At 51.6% G+C, this 19,615-nt stretch overlaps 2 protein-coding genes across 3 annotated transcripts in view; both read left to right on the forward strand.

Moving 5' to 3' along the window:
- The first annotated feature begins 4,292 nt into the window (after window positions 1–4,292).
- On the forward strand, window positions 4,293–8,371 carry SELENOW (selenoprotein W). 2 transcript variants are annotated; one of them, XM_064581710.1, is made up of 6 exons: window positions 4,293–4,451; window positions 5,895–5,919; window positions 6,027–6,080; window positions 6,259–6,333; window positions 6,422–6,520; window positions 7,082–8,033. In XM_064581710.1, exons 1-5 carry the CDS (start codon window positions 4,405–4,407, stop codon window positions 6,500–6,502), a joined length of 282 nt encoding a protein of 93 aa, XP_064437780.1. In that variant the 5' UTR covers window positions 4,293–4,404; the 3' UTR covers window positions 6,503–6,520; window positions 7,082–8,033. The 2 variants fall into 2 exon arrangements, with proteins under 2 accessions (XP_064437780.1, XP_045747806.1); XM_045891850.3 differs by having other exon boundaries at window positions 4,294–4,451; window positions 7,968–8,371.
- CRX (cone-rod homeobox) overlaps window positions 4,458–19,615 on the forward strand; it is a 41,062-nt gene continuing 25,904 nt past the window's right edge. The window contains exon 1 of the mRNA XM_064581708.1: window positions 4,458–4,938. Within this exon, the coding sequence (XP_064437778.1) occupies window positions 4,747–4,938 (192 nt within the window). The 5' untranslated portion in view covers window positions 4,458–4,746. The remainder of the gene's footprint in view (window positions 4,939–19,615) is intronic.

Below are 19,615 nucleotides of genomic sequence, written 5' to 3' on the forward strand. Positions count from 1 at the left end.
CACGGGTGGAGGTGGCTGCCCTTGGGTCTGGCGCATTTGGAGGTGTCGTGACCCTGGCTCGGCTGTTGTCTGCAGGGGTCCTGGTGTGCCTTTGGCATCGTTGTGTGGCCGACTAGAGAGGTGTAGGCTATTGTGTTGTGTTTCTGGCTGGGTTGTGGTTTGCTTGGCCGTGCAGTGGTGTAGCCAGGTGGGGGGGGTGGTGAGTCCTTGTGTGTTACCCTTGGTCTGTGTGCATGTGTGTGTTTATGTGTGTGTGAGAGAGGGAGAGAGAGAGAGAGAGAGTCCCAGCCCCCAAAATCATGACTAATTCTTCCAGCCTCCCGCACTTCTGGACAAGAGACCCCTTTGTTCTCAGGGCAGAAGTGGGGGGGGCTGTTCCTTTTCTCTGAAGCTCCTGGCAAGGTCTCAGCCCAGAGCCGGGCCAACAAAACACTCTCAGAGCTTCTGTGCCGTGCCCGGCCACTTGCTGGGTGTGCTGGGAAAGCCAGTGAGGTCACCAGACCTGTGAGAACCAGAACGGCAGCTGCAGAGATGGGGGGAGCCCCGAGGGGACCCCGACCCAGCCCGCGGGGCTTAGGAGACCTTCCTGGAGAACAGTATTGTTACAAGATGGGCTCTGGGGAAAATGGGAAAATCATGACGCATACAGATCTAAACGGGAACCTGTGTTAGAAGCTGGACTCTCCCTGTTCAGGGGAGGATCAAAGAACAGACACATTTACAGACTGGGAATGTTGAAGCAAATACTGGAGGCAGAACATTTGGGGAGGTGCTGTGGCCTGAATATTTGTGTCCCTCCCCCCCATAAAGGTTTGTTGTTCATAAGTCATGCAGTCCGTGGTATTTTGTTATAGGAGCTCAAGCTAAGGTGGAGAGGGTTGTCCCTCCACAGACAGAATTCACACACACGTCTGCGGAGAATTATTGTGCGTCCCTTTCACATATCCACAATTCACAGGATTATAAAACAAAGCCCACAGCTCTGAAGGATTTGTTATGGGTTGAATTGCATCCTGCCCCAAATTCATGTATGTTGACGTCCTAACCCTCAGGACCTCAGACTGTGATCTTATTTGGAAATAGGTTCACTGCAGATGTACGTAGTTAAGATGAGGTCCTATTGGAGTAGGGTGGGCCACTAATCCAACATGACTTATGTCCTCATAGAACAGGGAAATTTGGACACACACACACACACAAAATGCTATGTGTGATGCTTTTACAAGGAACATCAAGATAGCCAGCAAAACACCAGAAGTGAGGAGAAAAGCATGAATTCTTTCTCCCAGCCCTCACAGGGAACCAATTTTATGACACCCTGATCTCCAACTTTTTTGGGGGGGAGATTTTATTTTATTTATTTTATTTTTATTTTTTTTAATTTTTTAAGATTTTATTTATTTATTTGTTAGAGAGAGAGAGGGAGAGAGCACAAGCAGGGGGAGCGGCCAGCAGAGGGAGAAGCAGGCTCCCTGGTGAGCAAGGAGCCCGATGCAGGACTCAATTCCAGGACCCTGGGATCATGACCTGAGCCGAAGGCAGATGCTTGACCAGCTTAGCCACCCAGGTGTCCCTGAGATTTTATTTTTAAGTAATCTCTACGGCCAGCATTGGGCGCAAACTCACGACCCCGAGATCAAGAGTCGCACGCTCCACCGACTGAGCCAGCCAGGCGCCCCTAGATCTCCCAACTTCTGACCTTTAGAATTGTGAGCTAAATCTCAGTGCTTTAAGCCACGGTTTATGGTACTTTGTGATGACAGACAAACAAATATAGATGTACTATGGAGAAGGCATTGCTTTCCACGGAAGCACAACATTTTCCTTATAATATTGTAACTGAACCAACGTGAGTTCGCTCCTTGGTGAGTCAGAAACTATACCAGGTTGAGCTGTCATATAAGAAAAAGTTTATTTGCAGCAAATAAGGGGATCACAGGGAATAGCTTCCAAAAGTGACTCCCCAAGCAAGGCTGGATGGGTTCCTTTTATTTAGGGTTAGGATGAATATTTATTTATGTATGTATGTATTTATTTATTTATTAAGATTTTATTTATTCACTTGAGACACAGGGATACAAAGAGAGAGAGAGAGAGAGAGAGAGAGAGAACGAGCAGGGGGAGAGGCAGAGGAAGAAGCAGGCTCCCTGCTGAGCCAGGAGCCGGACGTGGGGCTTGATCCCAGGACCTTGGGATCATGACCCAAGCTGAAGGCAGATGCTTAACCATCTGAGCCACCCAGGCGCCCCAGGATGAATATTTATTTTTTTTATTTTTATTTTTATTATTTTTTAAAGATTTTATTTATTTATTTGAGAGAGCGAGAATGAGAGAGAGTACATGAGAGGGGGGAGGGTCAGAGGGAGAAGCAGACTCCCTGCCGAGCAGGGAGCCTGATGCGGGACTCGATCCCGGGACTCCAGGATCATGACCTGAGCCGAAGGCAGTCGCTCAACCAACTGAGCCACCCAGGCGCCCCCCAGGATGAATATTTAGATAGGGAAGCCTTGTCATCCTAGATAGAGGCGGGCATAAGGTCCCGCAGGCACCTTAAGGCAACAGGCCTGTACATGCATTGTATGTTATGTAAATGAGGCGTGTGCTCCACCTTGGGTGGGAATTTCAGTATTATAATGAGATAAAGGTCGGGGCGCCTGGGTGGCTCAGTCGTTAAGTGTCTGCCTTCGGCTCAGGTCATGATCCCAGAGTCCTGGGATCAAGCTCTATGTCTGGCTCCCTGCTCGGCGGGAAGCCTGCTTCTCCCTCTTCCACTCCCCCTGCTTGTGTTCCCTCTCTCGCTCTGTCTCTGTCAAACAAATAAATAAAATCTTTTTAAAAAATGAGATAAAGGTAGTTGTCATTCTAGAGATCACTCCATCCTCCGTCCACCTGCTCAGGTGCGAGTCAGGGGTTGAGCTCAAACTGGTCTGGGTGGTCTGGGGGTCTGGAGGTCTTTTTAGGGCAGTTGCTATGCCTGGCGGGGTGGTTTTCCTTTCCATTTGCCTGAGTTAAGAGATGAGCTGAAAAGAAGAGCTTAAGGAAAAATGTGGGACAAAGGTCGAGGAGTACCAGCAGGTGGGCAGTCAAGGTCAGGTCCTGGGGTCTAGCTGGTGACAATCTGTTGGAGCTGATTCCTGCAGGATGACCAGAAACAGCATGTGCCAAGGCCCAGAGGCAGGAAAGTGGGTGAGGTCCGGGTGGCTAGGGCACTGAGAGAGGGGGCAAGAAGGGAAGGATGGGACCAGGCAGGGGCAGATGGTGCCAAGATTTGGGTTTTTGTTCTGACGGCTCTGGAAGATCTCTATTTAGGGGACACTGATTGCACCCAGCCCTGTGTTGGGCGCTCTATATCCCAGGCTCATTACATCCTTCCAAGACCACCGGGATCAGAAGTCACACAACAGAGGCAGAGTGGAACTTGAACCTTGTGTGCCATCCGCCCTGAGCCAGGGTTATAGCAGGTGAGGACCAAGGACCAGGAGGCAGAGATAGAAGGTGGGGCAGGAAGATCTCTGGCAGAGTTGGTCTTTATTGAGCCATCTCCAAGTGCAAGATACTCAGGTCCTTCCAATTTGAGCGCGCACATCAACTCCCTTATCCTCCAGCCCCCAGGCTAAACCACTCCCAGTAGGGAAGGGATTTTGTCTATCTTTTCATCGCTGACTGCAGGTAGGTCTGCAGTACATATTCGGTAAATGAATGAGTCGTCCCTGAAGGCAATTACGCCCATCTTCCAGACAGAGAAACTGAGGCTCAGAGAGGCGCCCACGCCCTAAACCCTTAACTAGCGGCCAGCTTCCAGCACTTTCCTGAACCCCTCCCCTCGGAGGGGGCTGGAAAGCGCCAGAGGAGGAACTGCCACGGCGCTCAGGCGGCGCCCGGGTCCAGCTGCCCGGCCCGAGGGGCGCGCTGGAGACCTGGGCTTCCCGGGCGGGCCCCTGCGTACCCCCAGTGCTTTCGGACTCGGCCCTCCCACCCTCTCCCCGGGAGGAAAGGGGCCCGAGAGCTGCCCCCTCCCGGCCCACGCTGGAAAACCACCACCCTCCTTGGCAATTGTGTTTTCTTCGCCGATCCTCGGGTCCCAAACCCCGCCCCGCGGGGCCATACCATTCTGGCTCGGAGGGGGGACCGGGAGGGGACGCGCAGAGGCTTCCCCCGGGGCTTCTGTCGGGACGCAGCCTGACCCCAGCGGGGGAAGGGAGGGTACTGCGTGGGGGCTCAGGGTGGCGGGCCGCAGGGTCCCTGGACCCCCACCGTGGGGGCCCGCCGTCCCCCGCCGTCCCCGCTCCCCCGCCGCGTTGGTTCGCGCCGTGGAACGCCGAGTAACCACCTTTGTGCGGCGGGCGCGGAGCCGCGGAGTTCGCCCGTCCCCGCCCCAGGTGGGTCGCCGTCCGCGTCCCGCCCATGCTACGGTCCCCAGCCATGGCCCTCGCCATCCGCGTCGTTTATTGGTAAGCACGACGGCCAGGGGTCCCCCTCCGCGACCCCCCCTCGGCCCGACGGTGCTGGGCGCTGGGGCTTGGGGGCTGGACCCACGAGATCCCTCCCCGAGAAAAGGGGTTCCTGCGGGTGGGGTGGGCGTGAGGGGACCGGCGGGAAGGAAGGGCGTTGATCCACCTCCGCAGTGCGTGGCACTCAGGACAGCTCAGGTTATCGAAGGTGGAACCGAGACACGTGTGTGGCCATTTAAGACACCCGACTCCGGGGGCTCCGTTTGCGGAGCGGGTGGGGGGGGTCACTTTTAAAATGGGAGAGGAGCCTCTGTCAGCATTTAGGTTTCCCCTCCCCCAGCACCATGAACGGTCATGGGGTGGGGACGGCGAGAGTCGGGAAGGTTCGAGAATGTTCCAGCGTGGGTTTGAAAGGAATGAAGACTGTGGGTGCCCATCGTTAGTAGCCCTCCTTCCTTTCGGGTCTGGGTTTCCCCATCTGCAGAGGGTGAGAGCGTGATCTCGGTAGTGACCACGCAGGGAGTGCATGTTTGAGCCAGCTTCCCCGCTAGCGTGAAAAAGCCCCGAGTGGACAGGGGATTTTCTCTCTCGTTGACTGCTCCGTCCCCCTGCGGGCACCTAGCACTGTGCGGACTTGCAAAGACAGGCCTGCCTGTGGGCGCTTAGTAAATGCACGATCAGCGCATTGCACCTCCCAGAAAGTGCTTGCAGGAGGAGAATATTAGCTCCGTCTTCCTTATAGGGGAGGGTGGGGTCAGGTCCGAAGCTGGAGTGAAATGCCCTGGGGCAGCCGCTGATTCTGAAAGGCTCCGATCTGCGGGCGGGCGCGTTAGAAATGTCCCCGCACCCTCCGCAAGCAAAGCGGAGGGTGGAGTGACATTTTGAGGCCCCACGCGGCCTGTCCTGAAATAGCCTGTCGTGGGGGTTGGGGAAGCGTTTGGATTCCGGCCTCAGGACTGGGAGGACCTGGGAATCCGGGAGTAAAGGTTTTCGGGACACCTTACCCCACCACCCGGGGCTGTGGGTGGGGGTGCTGCTTCTTTGGTTCTCATCCTAACCCCGTTTTTTGTTTCCTCCCTCCCGCCTGTGTCTCATACCTATGGTCTCTCCTTGTCACCCACTTGCTCTGCGCCCCCTCTCCGTCTCTTGGCTCCCCTGCTCTGTATCGGTTTTCCTTGTGTGTGGGTGTCCACCTCCTGTCCCCCGTCCCCGTGCCCCTTCCAACATTCTCTGCGTGTCTGTCCTCTCCTCTCTCTGTCCCCTCTTTGGTTTTATTGTCTGCGTTCCTCTTCATGTCTTTTTGGGCCCCCTTACGTTTCCCTGGGTCTCCCCCACCCCCCACCCGCCTGCCTCTTCTCCTCTTCCTCCTCTCCCCGGATCCCCACCATCTCTCTCTCTCTCTCTCTCACCTGGGACCCACTCTCTTGGACTCTCTCCCACCAGTGGCGCTTGAGGGTACAAGTCCAAGGTAAGTGGAGGGGCCAGCCCCGAGATGTCCCTGGAAGATGAGGGAGGAGGGCGAGCTGGTCTGGCCCCTGTTGACCACAGTTGTGACCCCCCACGCCTCCTTCCCAGTATCTTCAGCTCAAGAAGAAGTTAGAAGATGAGTTCCCCGGATGCCTGGACATCGTGAGTCTTGGGGATGGGGAAGAGAATCAGAGATGGGTCTCCTTGTGTGTCCCTCAACCCTGAGGCGGCAGCAGGGTGGTTTGGGCTGCCCTTCACCCCCATAATCTCCATTTCCCGGGAAGGTGCAGGTGTCCCCAAGTGGGCCGCTCGGCCCCTCCAACAACATCTCTCTCCCCAGTGCGGCGAGGGGACTCCCCAGGCCACCGGCTTCTTTGAAGTGATGGTAGCCGGGAAGTTGGTTCACTCCAAGAAGGTAATGGTGTCTGTCCGTCCGTCTCGCCTTGTTCTCAGGCTGGCTGGGTGTTGGGATCTCACCCCTTCCCTCTTCTTCCCCTCCCCAGAGAGGTGATGGCTACGTGGACACAGAGAGCAAGTTTCTGAAGCTGGTGGCCGCCATCAAGGCCGCCTTGGCTCAGGGCTAATGTGCCCTGAAGGCAGAGGTGAGGGGTCCCATCTCCTACACACCGCAGTCGACAGCCAGTTCCTAACGTACTCCGAACCTAAGACTCGTTTCCGACCCGATATTATCTAGAATGGGTAGTGGCGTCCATATGATTCTCTGGGTCATAGAACTGCTTTTCAGTACCTCCCGAGCCTGATTTCCCGTTTCCAAGCCCGTGTGTTCCAGATGAGCTCCAAACCCCACCTCTTCTAGAACTGGGCACCTGGGCACCCGATGCTAGCCCACTCCAGAACCAGGTTCTGGCTCCTGACACTGAGAGCCTGGCCGTATTCTCCCATTCTCTCTACTTGAGCACCAGTCTCTCCCCCTTCTCCCCTGTTGTTCCGGAACGGACTCTTCCATCCCAGTATATGGTGGACCCAAGTTCCTGTCCCCAGGAGGCTTGGCTCCAGCGGACTGGTTTCCAAATGCTTGAAATTCAAGTTCTGTTTCTTAGAGTCCTTTACTAGGGCAGAGCGAGGTCACCTTCGCTGTGAATTTGAACGTGCGGATTGAATTAATGCGATACGCACAAAGCGGTGTCTTGCTTCCCGTGCAGGTCTGAAATGGAGGACTCCCCAAATTAACACAGAGAAAGTCAAGAATTACATAATTCCAAAGCGGCTTGAGCGGACTCAGTTATGTGCCTCGGCTGTGAGGAAGGGGGCAGGGCTTGCAAGTCTTAAAACCCGAAATAGAGCACATCCCTGGCATAAACACCAGTAGTGGCTTCTTAGCTGCTTCTCGAAGCTCTCGGTAACTCACAGGGGGCTACTTACATCAGCAGGAGGTTGCCTGGGGTTCCGAGAGGGGTCCCATCAGTGGATGCTTTCATCCCGCATAAGCAAAAATGGGATTTATGTAAGGGAAAGGAGGGAGTGGGGGCTCTTGTTGGCCTCTTTTGTGGGTGCAATTCCCAGGGGTCCCTAAGACCATCCCCGGGTTCAGGGATTCGCTAGAAGGACTTCCAGAAATCAGCAAAGTTACACGCGTGGTTACAGATGATGATAGCGACAGGATAGCCGTGAAAGTCAGCGAAGGGGAGAGGCGATGGGGCAGGACCAGGATACCTCATTGTCCCCGCGGTCTTTCCGGGGCTCGCGGATGGCGTGGGCTGTCACCGGCATCACGGAAACCCATTTCAGCGGACGGCTTGTCCGGAGAGCAAGTGTTCCCGTGGGGCACAGGTGACAGGTGTCCTGTCGTCTCTGCTAGTGGCTGTCCAGCAACCCACCCCCCCCCGCCCCCCAGCTTTATTGAGAACTAAGTCTTGACCCACTTTGCCTGTTGGATTACAACTTTTCCCTCCTGGGCATCCAGTTGTCCTTGTGCCTCAGTTTCTCCCTGGGACTGCATTTTGCCCATCACTTGTCTCTCTTTGTCATGGGGTCCCCACTGGTCTCATCCCCTGCAAGCTGACTCCTCTCCACCTCTTCTCTGCACAGTCCAGTGACCTTGGCCCAGCCCCTCGTGGCAGACGCTTCATGACGGGAAGGACTGAAATGTCTCATGGACGCCTGGTCTTTCCCTGATGTCCCTGCGGCCGCCGAGTGGGGGCAAAGACTGATGCCCCTGGTCCTTGCCTGTGTGTGTGCGCGTGTGTGCCCCCCAGCCCCCCGGAGTGTAGCCCTGCACCCTGCCTGCCTTGCTCCTTCCTCTTCCCCCCACCGCCTTTTCCCATCTCCCCACATCCCCCAGCCCCCTGACTACTCTCTGGCATTTGGGGTGGTCCTGCTCCTGGCTTCCTTCTCAGGGTGGCCAAGAGAGGGATCCGGGTGAGTGAGTGGCAGAGTTCAGCAGTATCGACAGCAGTTCACTATTCAATAAACATTGGAAGAGCTTAACAGAACGGGTCTGTGAGTGTCCGTTTTTCCCATGGAATCTGGGCTTCAGCATGTGAGCTTGAGGCAGGGGTACTGAGTTCAGCCCACGATGACAGGGCTCCCATGGGAGCTGGGGCTCGCACCCTTCCTCTGCATCTGGGTGGGCTGGTGAGTCCAGCAGCAATGGGACAGAAAGCAGAGGAGTCCTGGGACGTCAGAGCCAGCTTTGGTCACCACCTTGAGAGCATAGGAGAGCCGTTTCCATGCTCCATTCTGTCGGCTCTTGGAGCAAGTCACAGGGCTGAGCCCACTGGCTAGGGGACTGGGATCCTGGGTGGGCTCTAGCACTTGCCAGCGAAATTAGGAATTGGTTGAGTTGGATTAGCCCCTGGTAGAGCAAGATCGGCAAATGGCGGCGGCGGACAAGCTCGCTGAGGACCCCGTGGCCAGCCTTCACATGACGGCACGGGGCTGGGTTGGCTGTTACGGCCTCTCAGGCGGAGGATAGAGACTCGGGCGCCCCTCGGACCACAGCGTTGGGACTGTCGGTGGGGGGAAGTGATCAGAAGTCTCACAAGCCCACTTAGGAATTTTTCATGGGGCTGGACCATTTGTAAGACCCGCAGGGAGGCTGGCCACTCCAGTCTCACTTCAAACAGACCACCGACTTGGTATCTCGGGACACCTTTCATGGAGGGCCATTTCTTTCTTTCTTTTTCATTCTTTTCTTTTTCTTTCTTTCTTTCTTTCTTTTCTTTCTTTCTTTTTCTTCTTTCCTTTTTTTTCCTTCTTTTTCTTCCTTCCTTCCTTCCTTCCTTCCCTTTCCTTTCTTCCTTCTTTCTTTTCTTTCTTCCTTTCTCTTTCTTCCTTTCCTTTCTCTTCTTTTCTTTTTCTTTCTTTCTTCTTCTTTCTTTTCTTGCTTTTTTTTTTTTTTTAAAGATTTTATTTGACAGAGCACAAGCAGGGAGAACAATGGAGAGGGAGAGGGAGAAGCAGGCCGATGCGGGGCTCGATCCCAGGACCCTGGGATCGTGACCTGAGCCGAAGGCAGACGCTTAGCTGACTGAGCCACCCAGGCGCCCCCAACAGCCCTTTAAAGTGTATAATTTGACGGCTTTACTCTATTCACAGATAACAAGCACGCAGCACAACAATTTGAGAACATTTTCACCACCACAGAGGGAAACCCCTCCACTCCCCGCCCCGAGCAACCAGTAATTTGCTTTCTGTTTCTGCGGGATGTGCCTATTCTGAAGATTTCATATAAAAGGGGATCATACAATGCGTGGCCTTTTGTGTCTTGGCTGCTTTCACTTTAGTGTAATGTTTTCAAGGTTCATCCCCGTAGTAGCATGGATCAGCATTTATTCCCTTTTTTTTTTTTTCTTGTGGCTGAAGAATATGCCACTGTATGGATCCGCCACCTTTTGTCTATCAGTTCCTCAGCTGATGGACATTTAGGTTGTTTCTACTTTCTGGCTCCTGTGAATCATGCCACTGTGACCATGAGTTCACAAGGGTTTGTCTGAACACCTGTTTTCGGTTCCTTTGGGTGTACGCCTAGAAGCGAAATTGCTGGGTCCATGGCAATGATATTTTCTTTTTTTTTTTAAAGATTTTATTTATTTGAGAGAGAGAGAATGAGAGAGAGCGAGTACATGAGAGGGGGGAGGGTCAGAGGGAGAAGCAGGCTCCCTGCCGAGCAGGGAGCCTGATGCGGGACTCATCCAGGGACTCCAGGATCATGACCTGAGCCGAAGGCAGTCGCTTAACCAACTGAGCCACCCAGGCGCCCGGCAATGATATTTTCTAACCTCTACGGTGGTGGGTCACACAAAGACCGTTAGATTCCTCAGCACTGGGGAGCTCTTAATGCTTTTGGAATTATGGAGGCCACTTGCCTCAACTCAGATACAGTTCTAAGCTGAAGAACTCTCAAACCTGAGCCGCTCGTTCCAGGAGGACAGAGATGATGTGGTTCCTGCCTGAAGTCAATGCCGATGGCTCACGAGGTTGTGCCTGTGTTCCGCTGATCTATATGCTGTGATTTCCGGGAAAAGTCCCAAGACAACCATCAACAATAGCAGTGAGAAACAGTGCTCCCCACCACCGAGCATGTCTTCATTTCTAAGGATTCTGACGCTTTTCTTAGTCAAACTATTCTTTGGTGGCTGCGTTCTAAGCCAGGTAGAGACAGATCACAGAAAGTGGGCAACTAAGACTTGTCGGAGCCTGACCTTGACCCCGTCTGCCCGCTCAGTTCATATTGGGGTCTGCCTAGCGACACCACCTGCAGCTCTCACTTCTCCATTTGGCTTAGCGTTGGTTGTGCTGCCAATTGACAATTTTTTTTTTTTTAAGATTTTTATTTATTTATTTGACAGCGAGAGAGATAGCGAGAGCAGGAACACAAGCAGGGGGAGTGGGAGAGGGAGAAGCAGGCTTCCTACAGAGCAGGGAGCCCGATGTGGGACTCGATCCCAGGACCCTGGGATCGTGACCTGAGCTGAAGGCAGACGCTTAACGACTGAGCCACCCAGGAGCCCCGCCAATTGACAATTTAAATGACACAAAACTCTCAAGCCCTTTACGCAAGACATCCTACGTGTGAGGCTAGGCTAGGTTATGCTTCAGTGGAAACAAGTAAACAAAACCAAACCCAAATCTCAATGGATGAACACAACACATGCAAAGTCCTCTCCAGGGCAACTGTCCTCTGTGCGTGCGTTCAGTGGTCTAGAGAGGCACTGTCCAGCAGAATTTTCTTTGAGGATGGACTTTTTCTGTGCAACAATATGGCTGCCGGCTCCACGGTGCTGTTGAGCACTTGGAATGTGGTGAGTGTCACTGAGGAGCTGCTGAATGTGTTATTTTACTTTATTTAAATTTACATTCAGGGGCGCCTGGGTGGTGAAGTCGGTTGAGCATCCCACTCTTGGTCTTGGCTGGGGTGGTGGTCTTGGGGTCATGGGACTGAGCCCTGCATCTGGCTCCACGCTGGGCGTGGAGCCTGCTTAAGATTCTCTCTCTCCTTCTTCCTCTGCCCCTCCCCCTTGTGCACACGCTCTCTCTCTCTCAAATAAATCTTTTTAAAAAATAAAAAATAGGGCGCCTGGGTGGCTCAGTTGGTTAAGCGACTGCCTTCGGCTCAGGTCATGATCCTGGAGTCCCAGGATCGAGTCCCGCATCGGGCTCCCTGCTCGGCGGGGAGTCTGCTTCTCCCTCTGACCCTCTCTCATGCTCTCCGTCTCTCATTCTCTCTCTCAAAATAAATAAATAAAATCTTAAAAAAAAATAAAAAAAAATAAATTTACAATCAAATACGCATGGCATGTGCCAATGGTTACCTTATTTTTTTAAAAAGATTTTATTTATTTATTTGAGAGAGAGAGCCCAGAGGGAGAGTGAGAAGGAGAAGCTGACTCCCCACCGAGCAGAGAGCCCAAGGGGGGCTCGATCCCAGGACCCTGAGATCATGACCTGAGCTGAAGGCAGATGCTTAACGGACTGAGCCACGCAGGCGCCCCCAGTTCCCTTATTGAGCAGCTGCAGAGCTAAACTTCTGGAGACTCCTGTTGCTGCGTCTGGACCCACAGCATCCTCAGAACACCTGGCTGGGGAAGAGCGGAGAGACCCACGCACCGTCTCTTAAAGGCGTCAGCAAGGAAGTGACGCTCACCCGCTCTCCTCGCAGCCCATTGGCCAGAACGGGCACACGGCCCCGCCCACCGGCAGAACTGGGCAGGGGACTGCAGTCTTCCTGTATTCAGGAAGGGGAGGTGATCTGGAACAATTGGTGAGCGCTAGAAATACCTACCCTGGTCCTTTTATTTTAATTTTACCTTGTGCCTGGAAGAGAAAGTGCCACGATCCTATTTTTGCTTAACTGGGACAGTTCACACCTTCAAGAACAAAAAGAATGCAGCCGGGAAGGTCCCTCCTTTCCGCAACCGGGAGACACAGTGAATTCTTGTCCAACAGCGACACCGTGTGGCCATTTTGAGAACAGCACCCCCGCATCCCTCCGGGTAACCAGAGCATCCCCTTCTGGTCGTTGAGATTTCGTGTAGTCGAGTGAATCACCATGTTTGGCGTGGTGACATGACCCTTTTCAAATAAATACACAGAAGGGAAAAGTATATCTTCTCTCTCTTCAAGTGCTCTCTCTGGGCCCCTTCCATTTAGTCTATAACCAGTCCCAGCTTCAGTACTTGCTGGCTGTGGGACCTCAGACAAATGTCCTCACCTATCAGGGTGATGATTTAATGGAGGGAGGAAGCAAGGGAAATGGGGGTGAGGTATCAAAGCAACGCCAGGTGGAGGCTGGGCGTCACCAGGATCAAGTGCAAAATGAGAGGTTTTGCCCTCGAGGTTTTGCCCAGAGGTTTCCTCTGGGGGAAAGACTGAACCCCCCTCTCCCCTCAGCCCTACCTCGCAGTGGCTCCATGTCGCAGTGCCTCATGACAGGCTGTTCCTCTCACCTTAAAAAAAGTTGTGTTTTTTTTTTTTTTAACTTCAAGGACATTTATTGGGGCACCTGGCTGGCTCAGCCCATAGAGCGTGGGACTCTTGATCTCAGGGGCGTGAGTTCAAGCCCCACATTGCGGGTGGAGCCTATTTAAAAGAAATTCAAGGACATGTATTGTTAAGAAGTCTTGAGGTTGGTGGTCAGCTCAACAATGTGATCAAGGTTTCAGAATTGTTCTTTTTATTCTCTTCTCTTTAGTTTGCTGGGTTTTTATCTGCTTGCTTCTTTGCCTCATGGTGGCAAGATGGCCATTGCAACTCCAGGCATCACATCTGTGTCCAAAACAGGAAGGAAGAGGAAGACACCCCGCCAGCACACTTTCTTTTTGTACCTGTCACCCTGCAGTTTTTTGAATCGAAGTAAAATACACATAACCTAAAATTTACCATTTTAACTATCTTAAGGTACACGATTGATTCGGTGACATTTAGTACATTTCCAATCATGTGCAAATATCACTACTTTCCAGTTCCAGAACACTTCCTCATTCCAAAAAGAAACTCTGAACCCATTAAGCACCCACCTCTCATTCCTCCCTCCCTCCATCTGATGGTACCCACTAATCTACTTTATAGATGTGCCTATCCGGGGGTCCCTGGGTGGCTCATTCAGTTGAGCATCTGCCTTCAGCTCAGGTCATGATCTCAGGGTCCTGGGATTGAGCCCTGCATCAGGCTCCCTGCTCAGCAGGGGGCCTGCTTCTCCTTTTCCTGCTCCCCCTGCTTGTGCTCTCTCTCTGTCAAATAAATAAAATATTTAAAAAAGAAGACCTTATTTTTTCAGAGCAGTTTTAGGTTCACAGCAAAGTTGAGCAGAAAATCCAGAGAGTTCCTGTATACCACCTACCCTCACATACGCATGGCCTCCCCCAAATCGACAACCCCCCCCCACGATAGTGGTACTTCTGTTGCAATCAGTGAAATTCTATTGACACGTTATCACCTCGAGTCCATAATTTACATTAGGGTTCATTCTTGGTGTTGTACATTCTATGGGTTTTGACAAATATATAATGACATGTATTCACCATCACAGTACCCTATAATAATCTACATGTATTCCCCATTGCAACACGCTCACTGCCCTCAAAATCCTCTGTGCTCCATCTGTTCATCCCTCCCCCTTAATTCCTGGAAACCTCTGATCGCTATACTGTGTCCCTAGTTTTGTCTTTTCCAGAATATCATGTAGTTGGAATTATACAGTATGTAGCCTTTTCAGATTGGCTTGTTTCAATTAGGAATATGCATTTAACTTACCCCCATGTCTTTTCATGGCATAATAGCTCTTTTCTTTTTCTTTTTTAAGATTTTTTTATTTGACAGAGAGAGAGCACATGTGGGGGGAGCCGCAGGCAGAGGGAGAAGCAGTTTTCCCACTGAGCAGGAAGCCTGATGCGGGTCTCCATCCCAGGACCCTGGGATCGTGACCTGAGCCAAAGGCAGATGTTTAACTGACTGAGCCACCCAGGCGCCCCCAAGATTACTTAATTCTAAGGTTCCTTCTTTAGCTATTTGTTTACACCAAATTACAGTTTCCACAAGAAAGGCAGGAGGAATACACGATTCTTCCTAATGTAGCAGTGTTTGGAATATTACACTGGAGTCTCAACAACTTTCTCCAGTTTTTTTTTCTTTCTTTCTTTTTTGAGGACCATTGTGAACCCATCAGTGTTTATGTTTCTGATGTATTTCAACCTGTTGCAGATGTATTTCTTTTGAAGCTTAAATTGAAGCTTCTTGGAGGTGGTCCCTGGGTCCTTGGACATAAAAGCTCAGTAATCTCTGAGAGCTTCGTATCTTTGTGGGGGACAAGATGTTCCAGGCTTGTCTTGGTTTTTCCCACCTCAGACCTGGGGTCAGCCTCGTCGCCAAAAAAACCCTCAGGGTGCCCTCAGAGGGAGATGCTATTTAGAGACCCCCTAGATATCTAGATGAGAGGTAACGAAATCTGCAGGCACTCAGCGGGTCAAGATGCCCGACACTGCCCACCCCGATGCTTCTGTGCTGGGTCTCCCCGCCCTCTGCACCTGTCTCCCTGATGCCCTTCTGTGTCTGTCCCTACCAGCGTCTGTTGGATAAGCGGAAGGAGCTTTTGTTGCATCCTGGAAGCCCCCGGGCCTGTCCACTCTGTTATATGTCTGCCCTCCCCCAACAGCCTGTCACATGTCTCCCCCCTTCCCTCCCCTCCACCTGATCTAATTCTCTCTCTGCTCTGCTGAGGCCGGGCTGACCTAAGAGGATTGGAGCATTTGCTAAATAAATGGGACCAGGGCAGGGTCAGAGAACCTCTTGCGGCGACAGCCACAGGGGAGCAGCAGAGGGAAGCGGGAGCAGGGGGGAGGCAGCGCCCAGCAGAGGGGGCGAGGGGCGCTCCCACCAGAGAGGAGAAACAGAGGGAGGGGGAAGGTCTGGGAAGGAGGGTTGGGGGGGGTGATTTCAGATTTACAGAAAAATTAAGAAGATACATATCCAGCGCTCCATTCACATCTTACCTGAGCAGGTGCATTTATTACAATGAGTAAACCAATATTGATACACTCTTATTAACTAAAGCCCTTAGTTTATTCAGTTTTCCTTAGTTTCTCCCGAATGTCCTTTTTCTGTTCCAGGATCCTGTCCTGGACACCACATTCTGCGTCACCTTAGGCTCCATTCAGCTTGGGTAGTTTCTCAGACTTTCCTTGTTTTGAGGACCTGGATGGTGTTGAGGAGTATGGGTCAGATATTTTGGAGAACACCCCTCTATGGAATTTGTCTGAAGTTTTCCTCATGACTAGATTGGGGTTATAGGTCTGGAGAGGAAGACCGCGGAGTTCACATCAGATCAAGGCTACACAATCATCTGGCTGTGGTAGGGTCTATCCAGTTGTGCTCTTGCGAAGGAAGTCACTACATGCAGCCTGTTGCATGTCCAGCTGAGACTGCCGAGGCTCAGAGAGGTGTAGTTGCCTGCCCCAAGTTACACAGCAGATACCTGGTGCTGCCGGGGTCTGGTCCAGCCCTGAGTTACTCTATGCTACAGAGACTCAGGGTGAAAGAGATACAGAGACTGAGAGATGAGAGTCCAAAATGCAGGAGGGGAAAGGAGGAAGGGGGTCAGGAACAGATGAAGAAGATGGGAACCTGGGAGGAGTTGAGTGACAGATGGAGACTGGGGACCCAGACAAGAAGGCAGGGAAGGGATGCAACAGGTGGAGGGTTGGAGAGAGACAGAAGCAGAAAAAGACAATGAGAAAGTTCTTTATGTGATGCTATCATTAACCATCGTCTTGGTGGATGCTATTTGTTGAGCACTTAGAAGCTCAGGCTTGGCTAAGATTTATATGATTTGGGGGGTCTGGGTGGCTCAGTCGGTTAAATGTCTAACTCTGGATTTGGCTCGGGTCATGAACTCAGGGTTAGGAGATCTATCTCTATCTGAGATAGAGCCCTGCAGTAGGCTCCGTGCTCTGTGTGGAGCCTGCTTGGGATTCTCTCTCTCCCTCTGCCCCCTCCCTTAAAAAAAAATTATATGATTTGACTCACTTAATCCTTCTCAAATCCCCGCTTCTCACCAAGAAACCCTTACATTAAAAGCTTACACACTTCTAAAAAATCTTTCCTTAAACTTTTAAAATTGTTATTTAATTTGCATTAAATAAAGTATACAGGTCTGAAGTGTTCATTGTAATTGATCCGATATCAGCACCCATTACCCCCCAAAGCTCCTTGGGGCATATTTGTAGTCCTTTTCTCTCCATGCTTCCAACCTTGGAGACCACCGATTTGCTTTCTGTTAAAAATAGATGTGGGGCGCCTGGGTGGCTCAGTTGGTTAAGCGACTGCCTTCGGCTCAGGTCATGATCCTGGAGTCCCGGGATCGAGTCCCTCATCGGGCTCCCTGCTCAGCAGGGAGTCTGCTTCTCCCTCTGGCCTTCCTCCCTCTCATGCTCTCTGTCTCTCATTCTCTCTCTCTCAAATAAATAAATAAATAAAAATAGATGTGTTTTTGCCTCCTATAGAATTTCATAGAAATGAAATCACACAGTATATCATCTCTTGTGCCTGGCTTTTTTCCCCACTCAGTATAAGGATTTTGAGATTCTCCCATATTGCTGTGTGTATCCATAGTTTGTTCCTTTCCATTGCTAAGTGGCAGCTGCTGTATGGATATACCATAATTTTGTTGGTCCATCCACTCGAGCTGTCTCCATTTTTGTCTGCCATGAATAGAGCTGCTATGAACATTCTTGGATTCTGCAGACGCTGACCTGGCCTAAGAGGGTGGGGGCAGGTGGTAAGTCGGGTCAAGGCCAAGGAAACCTGCTGGGGAGAAGCCCAAGGACTGGGGGATGGGCGGGGCGGGGGAGGGAGAGACCAGAGAAGGAGAGGAAATGGGAAACATGGGTGCGGGCAGGGCAGAGAGGTGGGAGAAGAGGGAGGAGATGTGGGGGGTGGGGGCTTGTCTGGTGGCAGAAGGGTAAGACCACCCACTTGCTCAGTGCTTCCTATAAATCAGGCTCTGTGCTGAGCATATAAATGGCACACTCCATATGACTCACACCCGTGCACAGGGAGAGGGTGTGGTTGTTATCCAGAGTCCCATGGACGTCCAGCTGTCCACGTGTCCTATTCAGAAGAGTCCAAGAAGCAGATGGGCTTGGCACAATTTGTTGGCACAGAAGGTTAAGGGCCATGCTCTCCAGCTGGGCGGCCTGGTGCTTGCCCATGCAGCTCGGGCACTTGCTGTTTTCTTGGAAAGGCACTCGAATGCTCTGATGTTTGGTGTGACCTCTTGGAGGCGAGGGATTAAGCTGCCTGCCTTAAAGGACCTTTTTGTAAGGATATTAGAGCATATAGGACAGCTGCTGTCACATGGGAAGTGACATGCTGGGGGAGGGGGGCTGCATGTTCTGGTTTTGAGAGCAAGAAACTCCAGTGCCTCAGTTTCCCCTTCTTTCTGTCCCCCTCCCCCCATCTCTACCCTCTCTTCCCGTTTCTCTGCCCCTCTGTCTCCTTGTGGGGTCTTAGGGTGTTTTTCTGTGTACATTTCTACCGGGGGCTCTCTCATAAGCAGGAGGGGTTAATTGCGCACTCCCCACCCCAGTCTGTCATGTGTCCCTCTAAATCCCTGCTAATTCTCCTTATATTTTGCTGAGGCTGGCCTGGTCTAAGAGGATTGGAGCATTTGCTAAATAGGAACAGGACAGGGTCAGAGAAACAGCTGTGGGGAGACCCAGGGGCCAGAACGGCCACAGGGGGGCAGCAGAGAAGCTGGAGCCAAGAGGGAGCATGGAATTGGTAGAAGGATAGAGACCATGGACCCCAAATATAGACTTTGTAGATCCTGACCCATACGTGAAAGGACCCTTGATTTATGACAAATTACCAGGCTCTTCATCAACTGACCACTGAAAATCTCTGAAAAAGAAGAAAAATCCCTGAGTCCCTACCTCACACCATACAGAACCAATTCTAGATGTATTTAAGACCTCCTAAACATGAGATAAAACTATAAAGATTTTAGAGGACGAAACAGACTATCTTTATGACCAAGTGCTAATGAAAGACACCCCTGCCCCCCCGCCCCGCTGGAAAGATTTCTTAAACAAGAAAGCAAAAGCAAAAAGCATGAACTTAGAGCAGAAAAAGGAAGCCAAACCAAATTAAACCTTAGCTATAGTCAAAGCAGTACCCCGGGGATCTCAAACCGATGCCTTCTGTAAACCGTTTCGACAGTATGACAAGGCGTGTAGACCCATGGGATGTCAGCTTTTATAAACTTTTATGTCAATTTGAAAATGGGGCTTATTTTGTTTTACGTTATTTTTCCTTTTTGTTAATAATTTTATTTTGCTTTACAGCATCTCACTGTGTCACTGACGGTAAGGAAAAAAGACACTGGTCCGTAAGGACAGATAATGAGAAGCACTGAACTAGACAACATTCAAATCACAAAATTTTATTTATGAAAAAAATACAAATAGGAAAAATATTTGCAATCAAAAGGGATGTAAGGATAAATGGGTTAAAGATAAAAATGGGGCACCTGGCTGGCTCCGTGGATATAGAGCGTGTGACTCTTGACCTCAGGGTCCTGAGTTCAAGCCCCACTCCTACACTGGGAGTAAAGCTTACTTAAAAAAAAAAAAAAGAAAAATGGGCTAAAAAACCAGAAAACACTGTGACTACTCCTAATGTCCAACTAACATGTGAGAGGGCGTAACTTCTAGATCATCAGTAAATGGATGATCACCACAGTGATGCCTCAAGCCAGCCGCCTGGCAAGCATTAAAAGGTCCCACATCCTAAATGTTTCCAAGGGCGCCGACCCTCAGAGGAGGGCTGGGCGAACCAGGCCGGTCAAGGCCGGTAGAAAGCTCCTGGAGCATTGAGAAGCAAACAGAAGCTGCGAGCGGAGGTTCCGCGTGACCCCTGGGATCCCACACAAATGCCCATGTGTACCCTAAATAATGCTGTGGGGGCCCCACAATGAGTGGGTGGGCTCACAGTGAACACGAGATGCCACCTCCGCAGGTGGGGTGAAGAGGGGCGTGTTCCCGCCACAGAGCACCTGACCGCGACCCCTGTCCTCACCCACGGGCGGCCAACTGCAGGCCGATCAAACTCTCATCCCCTCTGACCCCGTGGGAACTGCAGGACTCCGTGGGGACAGATTCCCCTATAAATCCAGTAACCTCCTGAGTTCTGAGTCACTGTCATCTGCAGAGTCATCTCCCTCTTGGGATCTGGACATCAAG

The sequence above is a fragment of the Mirounga angustirostris genome, unplaced genomic scaffold, assembly GCF_029215605.1.
Source record: "Mirounga angustirostris isolate CCGP_5_RB_7025 unplaced genomic scaffold, mMirAng1.0.hap1 SCAF_16, whole genome shotgun sequence".
In the NCBI taxonomy this organism is placed as follows: domain Eukaryota; kingdom Metazoa; phylum Chordata; class Mammalia; order Carnivora; family Phocidae; genus Mirounga; species Mirounga angustirostris.